The sequence below is a fragment of the Anolis carolinensis genome, chromosome 2, assembly GCF_035594765.1.
Source record: "Anolis carolinensis isolate JA03-04 chromosome 2, rAnoCar3.1.pri, whole genome shotgun sequence".
Taxonomy (NCBI): domain Eukaryota; kingdom Metazoa; phylum Chordata; class Lepidosauria; order Squamata; family Dactyloidae; genus Anolis; species Anolis carolinensis.
In genome coordinates this window covers 197,632,457-197,653,291 of record NC_085842.1, presented here as the reverse complement: position 1 = coordinate 197,653,291, position 20,835 = coordinate 197,632,457, and the positions used below count along the sequence as shown (strand labels likewise).

Here is a 20,835-nt window from a genome sequence, read left to right as displayed (position 1 = left end):
TGCTTTGGCTGTTTTGCCTTCCCCCAGTAATACTGGCAAGAATTGTTTTTAAAGAATTATACAAAGAGTAGGTTAACAGTCATCTGGCATTAGCCAAGAAAGGGTGTTCGGGTCTTGCTGTGTTTCCTATTGTAAATCATCTTTTGTGGAGAAGTTTGGTTTTCTTGTTTGTCTTTTACAATAAGAGTTAGGACTGATGATCCCATTAACAATTTTTGTAAATATGAAACTTGGTAAATTACTATCACCATAAGGAGGGAAGTTGCTAAGGAATTATTTAAAATAAGGTGCTATTTTTATTAGATTACTTTGTTGTCATTGATAAATTGTGTTAATAAAAATACAAATTATTACTCTCTCAAGTTAGCATGTCTAAATACATACAGTAAAGTCTCACTTATCCAACATAAATGGGCCGGCAGAATGTTGGATGAGGGAAAATGTTGGATAACAAGAAGGAATTAAGGAAAAGCCCATTAAATGTCAAATTATGTTAAGATTTTACAAACTAAGCACCGAACATCATGTTTTACAAGTCTCCCACTTGTTTGGGAGCATGGCTGCACTTGTGTTGTTGTTGGGCGTGTTGGCCCTCTGCGCGTTGCTGCCTAGAGAAACAGCTGTGGATCCGGGTGGGAGACAGACTGCGTTGGATAATGCAGAACGTTGGAGGACCGAAGGTTGGATAAGCGAGACGCTACTGTACTTGTTCTTCTGTTACGTGGCATAGACCCAATTCTGGCAATTACAGGTCCTGGCCTAAGAAAGATATACTACAATCTTAGCGGTGTCTTGTCCTTGTTTTGTTTTGTTTTTTGTTTTGTTTTGCGGTTTTTGTTTTGTTTTGTTTTGTTTTTGCTGTTCCAGTTCTTCTCTTCTGAGCATAAGAACCTGTCTTGCATTGATTGTCCTTTGACTCTTGTGTTTTAAAATACCATAAGTTTTTTAAGCTCCAGCTTTTTCAAGCAGTTGTTTTATAGGACAATTTTTTACTCAGCTGGCTTTAATTCTGACCCTTGGTTGGTTCCACATTGGCTTATATGAATCCCTCCCATGACTTTTCCTTCTTCTTTTCAGCCCTGGGGGGCCACCGCCTCCACAGTATCCACCCCAAGGTTGGGGAAATGCCTACCCGCAATGGCAGCCTCCTGCTCCTCATGATCCAAGTGAGTATTTATGAGGTTTTTATACTGATTTTCAGTAGGGGGGTGGCATGCAAAATCCAGTTGTGTATCTGAGACTTGTATTGACATGTGGAGCCATGATGGCGAGGTGCTCAAACCGTGCAGCATTCTGTCCTGTTCCCCTTCCAGGCAAAGCCGCTGCTGCAGACCCCAACGCTGCCTGGGCCGCTTATTACTCGCATTACTACCAGCAGCCGCCTGGCCCCGTGCCGGGAGCCCCACCAGCCCCCACAGCGCCCCCCGTGCAAGGAGAGCCCCCGCAGCCGCCCCCCACTGGACAGTCGGACTACACCAAGGCCTGGGAGGAATATTACAAGAAACTAGGTAACTGACTTAATGTTCATCCTGTTTTGCCGAAGAAGCAGCCAAATGGTAGGGTTACAAAGGGTTGGAAAAAACAAACTGAACAACCTCTTTCTCGCAAACCTCCCTTGATGAATAAATACGGTGTTGACTAAAATGCCTTGAGGTTTTTTTCTTTTGCTTTCAGTATTTATGCAACTACTTAATATTTGTTATGGTGGCTAGTGCCAGTTCCTTTATAACTTGGACTTACAAAATGACCCCTGTGTCCATCAGGATATTTTCCTGAATGTACTGCTAAAACAAGAAAGTAATACCAAACCCTACTGAAATAAACAACTTCCACTGGAAGTTTCCATAGTTGTCCTGGAGCAGTGGTCCTCAACCTGTAGGCCACCAGGTGTTTTGGCCTAAAACTCCCAGAAACCCCAGCCAGTTTACTATATGTTAGGATTTCTGGGAGTTGAAGGCCAAAACATCTGGGGACCCACAGGTTGAGAACCACTGCCTTGGAGGAACTATAACATTCCTAGAGAGATCCTCTCTAGCAATTTGTTAGGTCTGCCAGCGTGACTTTTAAGTAACTTCTGGCAGAAGCATACTATAAACAGACCTGTGCAACCTGCAGCCCTCCAGATTTTGGGAAACCCAACTCCTAGAAGTCCTAGCCAGCTTTTCCAATGGACAGGAATTCTGGGAGCTGAAGTCCAAAACACCTGGAAGGGCCACAGGTTTTGCAGACCTAAAGGACCTCAAAAAATCTTAAAGCTGACATACTGTTTCAGATGCAGATAGATGAAAGTGCAGGCATCAGTCCTGTAGGTACTAGCAATTACAAGCAAGCTTTAGTGAATGCTGGCCAAGATCCATTGAGGTGCTGCCAGCCTACAGCGGTGTCAGTGAAAGGTTGCCATTATGTTTGCTCCATGAGGGGCATCAAGAAGGGAGGCAATCTCCCTACCCCATGCAGCTTCAGTTCTATCTAATGCTGCCTCTAAGAGGGCTTGGAAACTCTCCCAAGCTGGTTTCCAAATTGTGCCGAGGACTGCAGTGTGGGTACCGGGGGGGGGGGGGGGGGGGGCACCGACTTCTGGTACTCTATTATTGAACTGTGCTTGGTTAGATCGACAAGACAGTCCCAAAAAGTCTTGCTTGACTTCAGATGTCTTGTAAATTAGAATTCAATTTGTGCAGTTCAGAGGAATTCCCTTTCAGAGTAATTTTGCCTTGTTGCAGTGCTTTTCTTGGGGAAGTATTTCCTTGTCGGCATTTAATTGGCTTTCCTAAACATACTGCAGAGTGGAAACGAAAGGGCAGATCTCCTTCCAATGCTAAATCGCAATGCGGGCATCACCTTGTCATTGCTTGAAGTGGTGGGCTCGACATAGCTAGTACCACTTGAATTTCCTTCCATCTTGTGATGATGCTCATTGAGGAGGTCTCTAAACGTCATGGCTATTCTGAGCTTCATTACTACCTTTGGAAGACCTCAGGCCCCAAGCAGACATGTTAAGCTCAGGATCCTGTCCTCCTTTGATTCTGCTTACAGGCCAGCAGCCCCAGCAGCCCGGAGCTCCACCACAGCAGGACTACACAAAAGCCTGGGAGGAATATTATAAGAAGCAAGGTGAGTTAAAAGCAGGACCTTGGCAATAATATTAGGTTTGGAGTGCCTCCCTTGTGTGCTCTAGGCTGCTGTACTTGCCACAGTTAACCTGCAGTTGAGTCTCATTAACTCAGTGAGTGAGGCTTTCATCTTCTAAGATAACATGTGTAAGACAGCCCTGTCAGTCCCTGTTTTCTTTCTGAAAGCAGCCCAAGTAGCTACTGGGGCAGGGCCAACCGCACCACCAGGACCTCAGCCAGACTACAGCGCAGCCTGGGCAGAATACTACAGACAACAAGCTGCCTACTATGGACAGACGCCTGGCGCTGGTGGACCAGTGCCACCACCCACACAGCAGGGACAGCAGGTGAGTTGCAGAAACCAATTGGGTGTTTCATTAGATAACCCCTCTTTAAAAAAAATACACATTCATATGACTTTTGACTTTACTCCTATCTTCTTAGTAGAGCAAGTGCTATGATAATTTCAGTTGTAAGACTAAGCCATCCTGCTCCCCCCCCCCCCCCCCCCAGAAAGTGACATGGATAAAAGCATAACTTTGGGAGCACGCCATTGTTAATCTGTGGCCTTTCCCAGCAAGCAACCTGGTACCTGTCCCATCTTCCATAATTAAAAAAAAATCCTTTCTGATATCAGTTTTGAGTCCAAACATTGGCTTGTTTAACTCTGTGTTAGGAAACCCAACCATGTTGTTTTCAGATTGGATTAATTTCAAGCTGGACACCAGAAAAGAGATTAGTTTTACACATTATTGCTTTCCACCATAAGATGGTTAGCTTATATCAGCACTCGTAGTTTTATGAACTGTGTGCTTGTGAACAGCACAAAGGGATTGATTTGAATTCCCCTTGTCCCCTTTCAGAGTCCAGTTTTATTACTAGCCAACACATGCTTTTAATTTGAATAGTTGTCCTGTTACACAGCTGGGGATGACTTTTAATACAAACTGGAGGTGGTGAAGCCCTCTTCAGATCTCTGGGTTGGGCATTCTGTTTCATCTTGAATATATATTTTTCAAATGAGAAAATGCTTGAGTTTTAAGGAGTTGGAAAGGGAGAACAGAACAATACAGTTTTGAGGAAGAAATTCAAAAATTGGTCAGGCTCCAACAAAAAAAGATTCTGTTGTAGGGATCTTGAACTATATTCAACCATGACTACATTTCTTTTTTAGAACAATTGAACCGATTAGCACATGAGAGTGGGTTACTCCAGGTTTCCCTGCTCTTTAGAATCACAAGTTAGCTCTGATCACAGGGCTGACTTCTCTGTCTTTGACTACTAGCAATCTAAACAGCACACATAGTTAAACTAAATACAAGACTGTTTTTTCTTTAGAGGTAAGACAAAAACATATGTGTTTTGTGAATCCTAATTAAGATACACTCATCTGTAGCCTGTGTAAAATGTTAAGAAATGTGCCTGCATTGGCTACTTGTACACAGTCCTGCTCCTGCCATTGGAATCATTTCCTATTTTGCCTAACATAAAGGCTGAGTTTTTGATACATCACAGAGGGCTTAGTATTTTTCAAATTTATTATCATTGCATTAAAGCTCATTGATAAACTAAATATTAAGAGAGGTGAATGTTGTGCTTGATGGCAAACCGTGTGTGTGTGTGCGCGCGCGCGCGCACACTATGGTTATGGTATTGCAGAAGGCACCGAGTCGCTGCCAGACAAGTCTAGTGCACATTGTGCTGCTTGTTGTTGGCAAACCTCGGAGATGGACAGTGTTGCAGAAGCCTTGTGTTCTTAGCGAATGCTAATTCTCTGCAAGCAGTTCTGACAGGGGCTGGCCACAGAAGTACGCTGGGCCAAATACAACCTATTTTGGAGTATTCATTTCGCTAACGAAGAAAGATTTATGGGTGGAGATGAAGAGGAAGGTTAGCCAGAAGAGCTGGTTTCATTTAGTTCTTGGCTATCAAAGATCATGACAGGGAGTCATGGGATCCCTTTTGAGGCTTGCCCCTCTCGCTTGAAGCTTTGAACTTGAATAACGGGCCTTCCATCATGTTCTTCTCTTTCTCGCAGGCTCAGTGAGTTGAATGTGATCCTCCCCATCTCTGAGAACCTTTTTGTTTTGGAAAGAGAGGTGGCTGCTGCAGGAAGTGACGGGGTGGGAAGGGAACTGGCCTGTTGCTCTGATTGCTGGGTTTCTCCCAGTAAATCTGGGCTCCGCCGCCTTCAAGAATCTCTCTTTAAAATAAATCCAGACCTCCAGACCCCTAATGTTGAGCCAGCAGCTGTAGAAGATAGCCGACTAAAACCGCTGCCGCCGCCAGACCCCATCCTGCCTGACACACACCTCAGTTTTCAGGGTAACACTTCCTCTTTTCTGTTTTTTTTTTTTAAAATAAACTTTACAAGGAAAAGTCACTCTGCTTTTTAGTTAGAGTTGGAACATTCCTCGGACAAAGGTGTCGGTGTTTCAGACAACCCCTTCCCCGCCCCTCCATTTCTCCACTGCTGGGACTGATCTGTCGTGTTTTTGTCTGTTCAAGAGGAAACAAAACAATTGTATGCTCAATTTTTACTTTTTACCGCTCGTTTTTAACTTCACAAATAAATGATAACAAAACATCCCCCTGTGTCTGCTGGGTGGTGTCTGTCTTTCTCTTTCTGTCCATAGGGTTTTTTGAAGCTGATGTTTGTTCACAATATAGCTGTTGTAAAAGCCTGATAATGGTCATGAATTAAGAGCTTCCTGTGTTTTTATAGTTTGAGCAAGCATTTGTGCATTTTTTTTGTTGAATAAAATGCTTTTTTGTTTTAAAGTCTCTGATGCAACTGTGTGTGTTTCCAAAGGTAGGGGCCCCAGGAGCTGCTCTCCTTTCACCAAAGGTCTCTGGGGAGGAGCAGAACATTGAAAGCCTTGGCTAATGCTGTGCAAAGATGAGCTGCCGGTTGGTGGGATGGTTTAGCAGGTGGAATTTGCAGGCTTTGGGGGCTCTTTCAGACCCAGCTCAAAAATGTTTAAGCTGCTGTCTTAAATTACAGCGGGATGGGCAGTTTATAAAGGTGAGGTCTCTGAGTGACTTTTTAAATAAAGGGCCAATTTACAGTCCCTCAGACTGTTGGGGAGGGGGCTATATTTCGTTGTGGTGCGTCTTCAAGTCATTTCAGACTCAGGATGATCCTAAGGCAACCCTATCACAGCTTTCTTATCAAGATTTATTCAAAGGGGATTTCTCTGAGTGTGACTTGCCTAAAGGCATCCATTGGGTTCAGAGCCACAGCCCAAGGTTCAAACTACTACACCACACTTTCTGAATTCCTTCCCTTTCTTTTTCCTATTTTCTTCTTTTTCCCTTCTCTTTTCCATTTCCTGCCTACCTTCCTTTCTTCCTTTTCTCCCTCCTTCCCTCCCTCCCTTTTTCCTACCTACTTATGTTTATTGTTTCCTCCTCCCCTCTCTTTCCTACCACTGGCTGTAGTCTGAGGACCCCTGCTGTAGAGGCTGCCCAAATTGCTACCTGCTACAGCCATCTCTATGGCAAGATCAAATTTCTCCAAAGTAGAAGTATTATTAGATCTTTCTAACCTTAAAAGGGAGGCCCTTCTTTATAAAGCTTCATTTGGATTGCCTCAGTGGCCACAGCATAGGACCTGATACAGTGGCAGCTTTGAAGTCCATTTATTAATGGCCATGCCCAGATCTTGGAAAAGTAAAAGCACACTCATCAGTTGTTTTGCAATAGTTACACATTACTGATTAGTAACAAGTTACATGCGATATCAATGCATTAATCTCAATATTCGATTTAACAATGCCCCCAAAGAAAAGTAACATTTCTAAAACGATTGAGTAAATGCTACTGGCTTGTGCAACAGTTCTAACATCTAACACTACCATCAAACGTGCCTTTTGCTCCTTTTTTTAAAGTCATGAATAAGACTACTTTTCAAATCATATTCCAAGCTGTGCCCCCTGTGATTGAGTCAATAATAAGCAACACAGGTTCGTGTTTTGATACAATACTTTTGCTTTCTGATAAATTGAACATTGAGGACTGTGATTGTGTTCTTCCTACCTAAACATTGCTGAGTTGTTGACTCTAAAAGTTGCCTTCTTGCTGGGATGAACATGTGATGCTCTTGAACCTGACTGAGCTAAAGGTGATGTGGGTTGTTGTTCAAAAAATACTTCTTTGCATCCTATTGGATACTCATGCATTTGTCCCTGGATTTATAAAAAGCTGTCTGGCTTCATGTGTGTTTTTCCTTCAAAGATTTGTAAGGCAGGAGGATGCCCACTTATTGTGGACAAGCATGAATGTATGCTCCAAGTGTGTCCCAGTGCAAGTTGTACTGCCACTTGTCTGTTGGCATCTAGGGCTGTGTCTGCTGTAATTCAGGGAAAAATCCTAGAAGGAAAGCATTTCAGACTGAAGACAGAAGGAGACCCTCAAATAAGAGATCAGACACAGAGAAGCACAACATTAACAATTTACTGAAGACACACTACAGAAATTTGACACAGATCACATTTTCCACTCTTAAAAAGAATGCTGTTGAGCTGGGGACCTTTCATACTGCTGGGTGAATCAGAGACTTAGTATCCTCCAGCCTGCTTTACACCTTGCCTATGAAGGATGGTGTAATACGTTCATATATATCTTTCTGCATGACACCTGTACATGTGCATGAGCCAGCACATTCAAAATGGCTTTTTAAAGGTGTCTGAAGTTTACAAAGCTGCAAGCCAAGTAATGTGTGCGGAGTGAAAATCTGCACTGACACTTTTCTAAGGAAAGCATCCTAATAGACCGGCAACTTAAAACCTTTATTTTGATGTAGAATTAAATAGCTATGCCTTTGAGGTTGCTCCCTTTAGCACATCATCGACAACACTGCAGCACTTGTCAAAGACAATATCTGGGGGCTCCTCTCCGATGATCTGTAATCACAAAAACAACAAAGGGCTCTTCGGCAACTCATCTGGGACCATTGCCCATCCTTTCCATTGCTGGCATTGGCCTCTTCTCAGGAGATTGCAGAGGATCCCTGGGCTCACACAATGTATAAAACATGAGTTGTAACAGGAACAATGTCAAGAAGCTATCACTAGTTGCACTAGTCAGCAGTAACAATAGGATTTAGGCCCTTCTATCCTATACTTGGATGAAGAATATAAGTAAGGCAAAGATCTACCTCTGTTAGCTTTCCTCCTGGCATTCAAACGTATGCCTTTGAAGATGGAAGTTCAGTGATAGGGAGTGCCCATGTGAAGAAGCTGTATCGGACTGAAAGATATTTTTGGTAGGAGTGATTCTGGCCATGAAAGCCTTTGACAACACATTGCTAATCTTAGTTCTTTGCCATCAATCAAACCCTGTGCTGTAAACCCAGCTATTTTTTTCCAATTCATAGTAGTTTTTTTGATGTTGCATATGTTTTTGCAATTCGCAATTTATATCCAATCTGTATCAACTTGGTTTAATTCACACACAATAGAGCACTTTATATCACCAAAGTATTTCAGTTTCCTTAATTGGTTGGCATTGTAGATGTCAGGTATCTAGCCCTTTTGTTTAAGATTGCTTAATTGGTTGACATTGTAGCTTTCTAGGCTGCTTGGTTTTGACTAAGTGCCAAATACCATCCAAACTTGGAAATTAAGCAGAATCAAGTCTTGTTAGTGCTTGGAAGTCTTGTTAGTGCTTGTTAGTCTATATTTCAGTGTAAGGGAGTGGAAAATCATCTCGTAGGGCCCTCCACACAGCCATATAGCCCAGAATATCAAGGCAGAAAATCCCATAATATTTGCTTTGAACTGTGTTATCTGAGTCCACACTGCCATATATTCCAGTTCAAAGCAGATAATGTAGGATTTTATTCAGCTGTGTGAAAGGGGCCTAAGTACTCTTTGCCTAAGAAAAACCTTACAATATGAATTGGTTGACAAATACGGCACAACCCCTATATCCACAGAACACAGTTTCATGTATCTGTGGTATTACTGATTCACTTAAGGCCTTCTACAACTTATAACCTCTTCTTAGTACCTCCATCATTCATTCCATTTAAAATAACAGTGTTGGTTATTATCTTGGACTTCACAAAGTTTGGGAATGTATCCCCTGTGTATCTAAAGCAGGCATGGGCAAACTTCAACCCTCCAGGTGTTTTGGACTTCAACTCCCATCAATCTCCAAAACACTTGGCGGGCCAAAGTTTGCCCATGCCTGATCTAAGGGTTAGAGCTTGAAGGCATATGCATATCCAAACACCTTTCCATGTTATTTGATCAGCCCCTCAAGCCATTTCTCTGCGGGCACAAGCTCACAGGTAGCTCTGGATATAATGGGAGAGACCCTATCTCTGCCTAAAGGGATAGCCTGGATTATGGGTCCAGAGCAGAATCAAGCTCGACTTTTGCTGCCCTGCTGCAAAGTAGGCAGGCCTACCCTGTCTAGGTTCATCAGGGGCAGGAGAAAAGAAGGGCCCAGCCAGCTTCGCAAGGACCTACGTTCCGGAGTATTCCCTTCTGGAGGTAGTGGGCGACGATAGGCTCACACTGTGTGTAGTGGGTCTCCAGCCGTTGCCGGATGATGCTTTCATGGTCATCCACCCTTTGACCCATCTGGCTTCGGATTAGCAGCCGTTGGATCATGGTCTCAGTGGAGCAGTCAAACACAATCACCATGTTGGGGAGACGCCCCACCTGTAATGTGAAACAAGCACCTCGGTTACACTTGAGCAAATGCAAAGGTCTGTTAAGTAGGGCCCTTTGTGTACCTTGAAGTCGTTTCAGACTTTGGGTGAGCCTAAGTCTAAAGTTTAGGGTGAATGACCTTGGAGGGTCGCATCTGTCCCGCAGGCCTTAGTTGGGGACCCCTGCTAGAAGTTGGGAAGTTGGGAAGATGTCACTAAGCCAGCAGTTCTCAACCCGTGGGTCCCCAGATGTTTTTGGCTTTCAACTCCCAGAAATCCAAACAGCTGGTAAACTGGCTGGGATTTTTGGGAACCCACAGGTTGGGAACCACTGCACTAAATTATCTGCTGTTACTCCTTTTTAAACTCAGGGATGACTTATTGCCTGCATAAATAGGTGTATACCATCTAGATGCAGGGAAGTCATGCTACCCCTCTATTCTGCCTTGGTCAGACCACACCCGGAATACTGTGCCCAATTCTGGGCACCACAATTGAAGGGAGATGTTGACAAGCTGGAAAGGGTCCAGAGGAGGGCAACTAAAATAATCAAGGGTCTGGAGAACAAGCCCTATGAGGAGCAGCTTAAAGAACTGGCCATTTTTAGCCTGCAGAAGAGAAGGCAGAGAGGAGACATGATAGCCATGTACAAATACGTGAGAGGAAGTCATAGGGAGGAGGGAGCAAGCTTGTTTTCTGCTGCCCTGCAGACTAGGACGCAGAACAATGGCTTCAAACTACAGGAAAGGAGATTCCACCTGAACATCAGGAAGAACTTCCTCACTGTGAGAGCTGTTCGGCAGTGGAACTCTCTTCCCCGGACTGGTGGAGGCTCCTTCTTTGGAGGCTTTTCAACAGAAGCTGGATGGCCATCTGTCGGGGGTGCTTTGAATGCGAATTCCTGCTTCTTGGCAGGGGGTTGGACTGGATGGCCCGTGAGGTCTCTTCCAACTCTACTATTCTATGATTCTATGATACTGCCTGATAGGGGCATAAGGGGAATTCATCCTTCCCAGCTCTCCACAGGCCAAATCTTCTCCACAGGCCTTCTCCCTCATCTCTGACCTAGCAGTAGCACTTACAAGTTCCTCAAACAGTTTGGCCTGGTTGATTTCCCGGGGAAAGCTTTCAACAATGAATCCTTTGACATTTTCCACTTTTTGCAGTCTGTCCATCAGCAGGTCCATGATGAAGCCCTGCAGAGAGAAGGGTGTCGGTATTCCAAACAAGCTTGGTTATGTCACAGAAAAGACAAAGAAAACCTATCCTAGTGATATGTGATTTATCTTCCAGCTAATGTTTGTGTATATTTATAATTATTTTATTGTATATTTATAATTATTTTATGTCCCGGCATTGAGTGCTTGCCATACATATGTTGTGCTCCGCCCTGAGCCCCCTTGGGGGTGAGAAGGGTGGAATATAAATGTTTTAAATAAATAAATGATACTTCAGGAGAAATATTGTTCTTGGGCAATATTGCTACCCAGATTCAAGACTCAAGACCCTTGAATCTAGATAATCCAACAGGAAATTTTTCGTGCTCACTGAATAGATGGCATCCTAACAAGCAACAGCCACTCACAAGCAAAAGCATTCCCTGACAAGAGCCATAAGTCAGGAACCTTTAGATTTCATACAGCTCGCTTATTTTGTCCTTATCAACCAGTACCAGCACTAGTCAAGGCCCCATCTACATTGGCAATTTAATGCAGTTTCAAACTGGCATGGAAAAAAGGCTTCGATTTGATGTGCAGATGATTACATAGAAAATCCTGAAAGCAGTTTGAAACTCTGTGGCTGCCTCTTACAGAATGCTGGAGCTTATAGTTTAGGGGAGGGGCCTCTATAATGCTCAGCCAGACGGGTCCTTGGTCTCACAAAACTACAAGATCCAAAGAGCCAGGGAGAAGTTTCAGATGGGATGCATGATCTTTGCCTAGTCTTTGCCCTCATAACCCTGCCTTCCTACACTTCTGTGGCTCCATTAATATTATTGACTAACTGTACCCGGCTATGCGCTGCTGTAGCCCAGTCTGGTTCAATGGGAAAGAAAGGACAGAGAATCGTGCTGTTTTCTTGCTGGGAATGACCAAAGTGCTTCCTCCACCCTATTATTGAAAATCTGGCTACCAGTATGAAAAAAAATCTGAAATCAGGATAGTAAATGAAGAACACCACTCTGAAAACGGAGGAATTCCAGACATGAAACAATCAGTGCCAGCTAATCACCTCCGAACAAAGGATTGCCCTAGGCAGGAAGAAGCCAGGCTTTGAAGCTACAAGGCTATTCAATGCTAATCAAGCTGGCCAATTGCAACATTCACACTGCCTCAAGCAGAAAATAGTTCTTTCTCCCACCCTGGACCTTCCACAGATATATAAAGAGAAGTTTCTTTCTCTGCCTCCCCTTGGGAAGAATGGCCGGGGGCATGGCTTTCTCGTTAGCCATGTCGTCATGTTATTTTTCTACTGGAAGAGGCCATAGCCCCTTCCCAGGGAGCGATCCCAATGCTAATCAAGCTAGCCAATTGCAAATTTTACACTTGCTTTCCACCCTGGACCTTCCACAGATATATTTATATAATTATTTCATTTAATTGTACTATAATACAATTATGATAAGATATCTTATAATAATATCTTATCATAATAAAATCATAATATAATAATAAAATATAATAATAATGTAATTCAATTATAATTTAATAAGTAGTGATATCTCTCGCTCAACCCGTTAGGGTCCAGGATAGGGATTTTAACTCTGAATCCCTCCTTTCTGTGGCTAGCCACTGAGCCTCGGCTTTGCGTAACTTGCCAAGCCAAACTGAGTGGCGATGAGGTGGGCCTAGCCGTCCCTTGTGGTCCCACCCATGCCGGTTGCTAAAGGGAGGAGTCTGCTTGGCCATTGCTACTGTTGTTGCTAAGGGAAGGAGCTGTTTGCTACACCAATTGCTAAGGGAGGAGGGTACTGCTTGGCAGTTGCTAAGGTAGGAGACTGATTGGCCACTGCTAAAGGATATAGTTTTACCTGTCTCAGGTGTGACAGTTTTGTGATAGTAGGTATGTGAATAGCTTAAAACACTAATCAGTTCAAATGCTACGTTGGGTCCAAATTTCGTAGCAATCGGTGAAATAGTTTGGGAGATATGAGGTCCTCACAAACTGACATTTCATTTTTATTTATATAAATTTGAAGAAAAGTTGGAAAGAATGAGATGGGGGTGGGAAATGGCGTGGAGGAGGGTAATTCCACACCGTGATGTCACTTTACTGCTGCCATACCAGCACAGAAGCGGAAGGGACCCATCGCACCAATCTGTTGCAGGATTGTGAACTATTTATAGGTTGATGGGGGACAGGTTCACCACAGGGAGGAGGCAGACCAGCAGTGGGACGCACACAGTGTTGTGTGATAGGAACAGGGATAAAGGAAAAAATGCAACATCAGTGTCGGTTTCCCTGCCTTGTGTGATAAAGTCCTAGTCCTGGATGCAGCCCTGCATTCCAACAGAAAGAACATTTGCAGAGAGAAGAGTTCTGGGGCTTCTTACCGAGGGCACCAGAGCCCCGTTCAGCATGATATCCCTGATAGCTTTGGCTCTGGTGGTGGGCCTGATGGCTTCTTCCCGCAGCAGGTCTCCAACAGCCAAGTGGGTGAAGTTGTACTTTTGAGCCATTCGCATACTCTGGGACCCCTTGCCACAACCAGGGCCGCCGATCGTGAAGATGATGATGGGCGATTGCAACTTCTCTGCAGGAAAAGGAAGGGAGCCTTATTAAAGGGGACATAGAATCATAGAATACTAGAGTTGGAAAAGACCACACAGGTCCTCTAGTCCAACCCCCTGCCATGCAAGAAAAGCACAATCAAAGTATCCCCGACAGATGGCATACACACTTACTTACAAACAAACACACACCTCCCACAGTCTGGTTCTGTTTAGCCATAAGTGACAAAAACCCTGTATTGGTTAAACATCCCATCTTTGGAAGCCCAAAATTCAAAGCACACCAAAAAAATCAGTGGTTAACTGATTTTTCTGATGGTTCCAATGTACACAAATTTTGCTTTGAAAATATTGTGCATAAAAGTACCTTCAGGCTATGTGTATATATGAAACATAAATGAATTTCATGCTTAGACATGGGTCTCATCTCCAAGATGTCTTATTAGATAAAAGATAAAGGTTTTCCCTTGACATTAAGTCTAGTCATTGCCAACTCTGGGGGTTGGTGCTCATCTCCATTTCTAAGCCGAAGAGCCGGCGTTGTCCATAGACACCTCCAAGGTCATGTGGCTGGCATGACTGCATGAAGCGCCATTACCTTCCTGCCAGAGTAGTACCTATTCATCTACTCACATTTACATGTTTTTGAACTGCTAGGTTGGCAGAAGCTGGGGCTAACAGCGGAGCAAACCCTGCTCCCTGGATTCGAACTGCCAACCTTTGGGTCAACAAGTTCAGCAGCTCATTGGTTTAACCAGCTCCGCCACCGTGGCCTTCATCTTATTAGATATGTCTATCCAAAAACAGGCATTTCAAAATCTGAAATTCAAAATGCTTCTAGTCACAGGCATTTCAAATAGTGAATCAGTATTTGCTATTTTATTTATTGGACTGTTACATGATGTCTTTCTTTAAATTCGTTTAAGGTGTCATGCTTGCTTGGCTGCCTTAGTTATTCATACTCTGCCCTGAATCCAAGGATACAATAAAATCATTTTGAATCCTTTAAAGCAATTGTATTTAATAAAAAAATAAAAAGGCAAATTCTTTAACTCTTTGGATAGTTTAAAAACAGATAAAACAACTTAAAACCACTCATATGTGAAAATTTCAGACCTAATCTTCACCATGTGCTTGCCCTTTACTGTAAAGTGCTTTTGTATGGCATAGCCTTTTGTTTTCAGTCGCTGCCACCACATGGTTATGCAAGACATTTCTATCAAGTTCTTTAAATTGTTTTGGGGAGCCCTATATCCCAGAATATCAAGGCAGAAAATCCCACAATATCTGCTTTGAACTGGGTTATCTGAGTCCACACTCAGATAATGTGGGATTTTTCTGCTTTGATATTCTGGGATATAGGGCTGTATGGAAAGGCCCTCAGAGTATCCTTCTTTGGAGGTTTTAAGCAGAGACTGGATGGTCACCTGTTGAGAGTGCTTTGATTGGGTGTTCTGGCATGGAAGAAAGGGATTGTGCTGGATGGGCCTGGGCAGTCTTTTCCAACACAAGGGGCCCTTCCAGGGCCCTTCCACACAGCCATATAACCCAGAATATCAAGGCAGAAATCCATATAGTCCAGTTCAAAGCAGAAAATGTGAGATTTTATTCAGCTATGTGGAAAGGGCCCCAAACAGGCCCTATATCTCAGGATCTGATCCCAGGTTTTCTGTTTACGCCAGATTATCTGGCAGTGTGGACTCATATAATCCAGTTTAAAGCAGAAAACCTGGGATCAGGTCCTGGGATATAGGGCCTGTCCGGAAGAGCCCTATGGTTCTATGACACCACTGTGTCTTTTAAAAAAGTGCTGTTGACAATTTGCTATCAGACTGAATTCACTGAATCTGAAAGAGTTATAAAAATATCCCTTTCACTTTACCATTTTGAAAGCCTATCATGTGTGCTTAACAGGCAGAACGGGATCCAGTTACCTTTGAGTTCACGCTTCAAGGGCTTGGGGTTTTTGGGAAGGTTGTTCTGGCAATTCCCCATCTTGAGGGCTCAACCCAGGCCATGGGCACAGCAGACTTTGAGCTCCTGTAGAAAACTAATCTCTCCCATTGAGCTTGGCTGACACATCACTCCCCCCTGCTGTCTTTCTGATGTCACAGACCCCTGAACTGAGGCAGGTAAAGCTGGCAGGCAGGTGCTTTTGTCATTGGACTGTTGTTGGTCTGGGATGATCAGAGAAAAAAAACGTTATGCCATACTTGTCCAGATATCCTTAGTCAATTGTCAATTTAAGATAGATACAGATACACACACACTTGGCCTAGTCTATGGTGTGAGAAGAAGAGAAGGAAATACATCTTCTTTCACTTGATGATCCACCCTTTCAAAGAAAAGAAAAGCTGAAAGAGAAAACTAAAGCCGAACCTTTAGGGCAACACAAGGTACTGAAAGGTAAGTGTGGGGGTTACCTTGTGATTGTGAATTGTGATTTTTATGTTCGAGGAATAGTCAACACTGATAAGAACTACACCTGGCCTTTCACACTTTGTTCTGTGCCTCTCTGCTTGCCCTTGGCTGGAAGTTGGCACTTTGCAAACTAGATCTAGCCTTTGTTTCTTGGGCCCTAAAAGTTCATCAAGTCAGCAAATGTTGACAGATGTAAACAGATGTAAACATTTCTCTTATCACTTGCACAGTTTTTATCATAGCTAGCAGGCCAGTCAACTATTTCAGCTCTCATTAGCAACTTTTAATTACAGTTCCTGAGCAGGCAGTTAATGATTGCAGGTCTTAATATTTTAGAATGGTGTTGTCAAAGGCTTTCATGGCCAGAATCACTGGGTTGTTATGCATTTTCCAGGCTGTATGGTCATGTTTCAGAAGCATTATATCCTGATATTTCGCCCACATCTATGACAGGCATCCTCAGAGGTTGTGAGGTAGCTTGGAAAACTAAGCAAGGGAAGTTTATATATCTGTGGAAGGTCCAGGGTGGGAGAAAGAACTCTTGTCTGTGGGAGGCTAGTGTGAATGTTGTAATTAATCACCTTGATTAGCATTAATGGCCTTGCCAGCTTCATGGCCTGGCTTCTTCTGGCCTAGGGGAATCCTTTGTTCTGAGGTGTTAGCTGCCCCTGATTGAGTCTTGCCTGTTTTCCCAGGTTGGGTGCTGGGAAATTCCTCTGTTTTCAGAGTGTTCGTTATTTACTGTCCTGATTTTGAAGTTGTTTAATACTGGCATCCAGCTTTTGTTCATTTTCATGGTTTCCTCCTTTCTGTTGAAATTGACCACATGCCTGTGGATTTCAATGGCTTCTCTGTGTAGTCTGACATGATAGTTGTTAGAGTTGTTAGATGGTTTTTAGAATGGTGTCTCCAAAATTATTAGCTCTCATTTATTCCTTCCTTCCAAATAATTCATTCAAACTATATATTCATGTTTCATCCACATTTATCAAAGCTGCACATCATATTTTTGTGACAAAAGCGGGGGGGGGGGGGGGATTGACAACGCCGGTCAATACACTAGTATCTTAATGTAATTAATAGCATGTTTCAATGCAATATGTTAACCTTTCCCCCTATGCTGCCCACAAACTCCAATTTGGGATTGATTTGTGCAGTCTGTTGGGGATTGAGGATGATAGGTAGAAGCTCTTACGTGTGCCCATGAACCCAGAGTCACCCTGCAGAATGATGCACCACTCAGTTTTGCAGAACAAATAACACAGGAACTTTTACAAAGTCCAAGAGATCAATAGAACAATAGTATTTACAATAGTCCTTCTGATTGCTTACAGAAATCAGCAGTCATAAGCAGCCCTTTCTTAGTCCATAAATCTGCTTCAGTGAAGATCAGCAGCGAACAAGGCCTCAGAAATAGTCAGGCCTTTCTGAATACATAGCCATCTTCTTTCCAACCAGTACTGAGTAGACTCACTCACACACACAGAGAGAAACCTGTTCAAACTGGTTCTCCAGCAGCAGAACATCAACAGTTGCAAACAGATTCCCAGGTCCTTGCAACTCAGCCAATCGGCTTCATGCATTTGATTTTTCAGTTAACACACATATAGTATCTTTGGAAACTATGACACAGTCTGGATGCCAAAGGGAATACTTCGTAACACTGTATTTTAAGATTAAAAATATATTATTGTTCACCACAAACTTTGGCTTGTTAAGCGAAAGACATTTGAGTATGGCAATCCGTTCATTTTTGGCCACTGCAATTCAATATTCTAAATACAGTAGAGTCTCACTTATCCAACATAAACGGGCCAGCAGAACGTTGGATAAGTGAATATGTTGGATAATAAGGAGAGATTAAGAAAAAGCAAATTAAAACATCAAAATAGGTTATGATTTTACAAATTAAGCACCAAAACATCATGTTATACAACAAATTTGACAGAAGTAGTTCAATACGCAGTAATGTTATGTTGTAATTACTGTATTTATGTGATGACTCATGGGCCATGTAGTCCCATTCCTAGTGCTGTTGTGACTGACGAAGAGGAGAACTTGGGTTTTCCTCCATTTCAGCCAGAAAGGGAACCATTTCAGCCAGAAATTGAGCCTTTGCACCTGCAGGAGGCTTGTCTTCCAGAAATCTCCCAAACAAGCCCGGAGTCGAGTTCTCCCCCTTTTTCGCGCCGTAATTACATTCTCCAGCAGAAAGGAGTGCAACAGGCTAATCGCAGGAGTTTGAGAATAGCAGCAAAGCATTCAGATGATTAAGCCTGTTCCCATGAGAAAATTTAGGGAGTCATACATCTGGACACAGAGATTGACTTTCGTTTCTGGTTCCCCAGAGAAGTGTTCTCTGGTGGAGAAAACAAGGCCTATTTAGGTTCCTTGCTCCCGGAGGGATCTTGCGGAGTCAATTCGTCAGCAACTGGAGTAGTGTGTGTGGACAGCTACTCCGCTTCCAAGCCTTTGTTCCTGATTCAAGCCTTCGTTTTCCAGCCTTGTTCTTCCACGGATTTTGCCTTGCTTTCCAAGACCCAGCCTTGCCTTGTTTCCCGGATTTTGCCAAGTAAATACCACGGATCTTGTTCTTGTTCCTCGTTCCTTGCTGCCTTGTATTCAAGCCTTGTTATTCCGAGAGTCAAGTTACTTCCTAGCCTCGTTCAAGTTCATGGACTAAAGGACCGACAAGGCAAAGTGAGTGTTTCGGTTATTGGATTACAACTTTGGACCTTAATATTTCATATTGGACATTGTTTCTTTGGACTAATTTTGACCTTTCCTGAAAGGTCTAATTCTGGACTATTTTCTACACTTGTTTTTATTAACTTTATATACTCCTTCAATAAAGATATTAGATAGATTCTGGCCTCTGTGTATGGTTATTGGTGCCCTGCAGCCTGGGTCCTGACAGTTTGACTCCGCCACCCTAAGCACCAATTAACCTAAGCCAGAATGTCTACCGGAGCCGGACCGGGAGGCCAGCCGCTCAGCTACACCATCGACAAGGAGGAAGTGGACCGCATCCGTGATAAGCTCAATGCGCAGGAGGGAGAAATAAAGGGATTGAAGGAACGCGGAATCCGACTCCCGGCCCTGGCATTGCCAACCAAGTTTTCTGGAGAAGCTTCTAAGGTTCATGTTTTCCGTCGCCAATGCCAAGCTTATCTAGAGGCCCGCAATGCCGAGTTTCCCCAAGAAGACATCAAAGTGGCGTGGATCTATAGCCTTTTAGACGGGCCAGCGGCCAACTGGGCGACGGCACTGTTCGACCAAGTTTCCCCACACCTAAGATCAGCGCAACACTTCTTGGATCACATTAAGGCAACTTGGGGGATCGAAGACAATTTGGAGGCAGCCGGCCATAAACTCCGGCGCCTCTCTCAGGGGGACAGACCCCTGTCCCAGTACATAGCCGAGTTCCGAGTGCTGGCCCACAGCACCGGATGGAATGATATAGCCCTCAGAGGACAATTTCGGGAGGGTCTCAACATCGAGATGTTGGAAGAAATTTCCAAAGTGGATCCCCCTCACTCTCTTGAAGCACTCATTGATCAATGTTTACGGGCTGAAGTCATGCTGGCCAACAGAAAACAATGGGTCCGAGGCCAGAGCGGTAGAGCTGGGGTGAAACCTCCCGCTCCCACCAGCGTCCAGCCGCGTCCAGCATGGAGACCCCCACCACCAGCCCCATACCCCAGAGGGAGCGAGGAGGTGCCGATGCAGTTGGGCAATGTGCGTCCCAGGTTAGACGCCGCCGAGAAGGCCCGCCGCCAACGCCTAAATCTCTGTTGGTACTGCGGAAACGGGGGCCACTTCGCCAGAGAGTGCCCAGCCAAAGGGAAGCCCGCCGCCCGTCTGGCGGCGGCGTCCTCCACGGAGACGAAGACGTCTGAGGCGGCTGGCGCACAGCCGGCGGGGGAAGCCAGCGACCGGGCGTAGAGAGGCTCGCCAACCCGGTCAAAAAACCCACTCAAGAGCCACCAACTGGGGTCCTGTTTCTCCTAGTGGTCACCTTGTGGTCAGCAAAAAAAGGACCCGTCATGGTCCATGCCATGATAGACTCAGGAGCCACAAACAATTTCATTGATAGAGAGTATGCCGACTCTCTGGGATTACAATATCATGACTTCAAGAACGCCCGTGTGGTGCAAGCCATCGATGGCCGCCCCCTCAAGACGGGTCCCGTAAGTCAGTGGTCGGAACCCACCAGAATGTGGATAAGGGAACATATGGAAGAGATTTCCTTCTTTGTTACCGAGGTTCCCCATTTCCCTGTGATTTTGGGTATTCCATGGCTGACACTTCACGACCCAAGCATCTCCTGGTCCAACAGAGAACTGCAGTTTGCTTCAAAATATTGCCAAAACCATTGCCTTGTAGCCAAGATCTGCCATGCCACAGACACTGAACCCATTATCACCTTGCCCAAGAAGTACTCAGAATATTGGGATGTATTCAATGAAAAAGAGGCCAAGAGATTACCCCCACATAGACCTTATGACTGTGCCATTGACTTGGTGGAGGGGGCCCCGATCCCGCGAGGACATCTCTACTCCCTGACTGAACCGGAGCAAGAAGCTCTCAGGGAGTTCATAGAGTCAAACCTTCGCAAGGGATTCATCAGACCCTCTCAATCCCCAGCCGCTTCCCCAGTGATGTTTGTGAAAAAGAAGTCAGGGGAATTACGCTTGGTGGTGGACTATAGAGCATTGAACAATATCACTAAGCGGAACAGCTATCCCCTGCCCTTAATCTCGGACCTACTAGACCGACTTCGAGGAGCCAAGGTCTACACCAAGCTGGATCTTCGGGGAGCGTATAATCTAGTTCGCATCAGAGAAGGGGACGAGTGGAAGACCGCCTTCCAGACTAAATTCGGATTATTCGAGTCCCGAGTTATGAA

The 20,835-nt window shown here is 44.3% G+C and overlaps 2 protein-coding genes across 8 annotated transcripts in view; one reads left to right on the top strand and one right to left on the bottom strand.

Moving 5' to 3' along the window:
* khsrp (KH-type splicing regulatory protein) overlaps positions 1-5,894 on the top strand; it is a 29,166-nt gene extending 23,272 nt beyond the window's left edge. Inside the window, exons 16-20 of one of the 4 annotated variants that reach the window (XM_008103708.3) lie at positions 1,078-1,166; positions 1,314-1,508; positions 3,037-3,114; positions 3,300-3,460; positions 5,152-5,894. In XM_008103708.3, coding sequence (XP_008101915.1) covers positions 1,078-1,166; positions 1,314-1,508; positions 3,037-3,114; positions 3,300-3,460; positions 5,152-5,160 — 532 coding nt within the window. In that variant the 3' untranslated portion in view covers positions 5,161-5,894. Of the gene's footprint in view, positions 1-1,077; positions 1,167-1,289; positions 1,509-3,036; positions 3,115-3,299; positions 3,461-5,151 lie in introns of all 4 variants that reach the window. The other 3 variants (XM_008103707.3, XM_008103709.3, XM_016991142.2) reach the window with 3 other exon arrangements.
* Positions 5,895-6,737: 843 nt separating this feature from the next.
* The window catches only part of LOC100555519 (adenylate kinase isoenzyme 1), a 67,629-nt gene continuing 53,531 nt past the window's right edge, over positions 6,738-20,835 (bottom strand). Inside the window, exons 3-7 of one of the 4 annotated variants that reach the window (XM_003216749.4) lie at positions 15,440-15,682; positions 13,329-13,528; positions 10,857-10,970; positions 9,590-9,784; positions 7,553-8,017 (exon numbers count right to left, since the gene is read on the bottom strand). In XM_003216749.4, coding sequence (XP_003216797.1) covers positions 7,928-8,017; positions 9,590-9,784; positions 10,857-10,970; positions 13,329-13,528; positions 15,440-15,500 — 660 coding nt within the window. In that variant the 5' untranslated portion in view covers positions 15,501-15,682 and the 3' untranslated portion in view covers positions 7,553-7,927. Of the gene's footprint in view, positions 8,018-9,589; positions 9,785-10,856; positions 10,971-13,328; positions 13,529-15,387; positions 15,683-20,835 lie in introns of those variants that run through there. The other 3 variants (XM_062971507.1, XM_062971504.1, XM_062971505.1) reach the window with 3 other exon arrangements.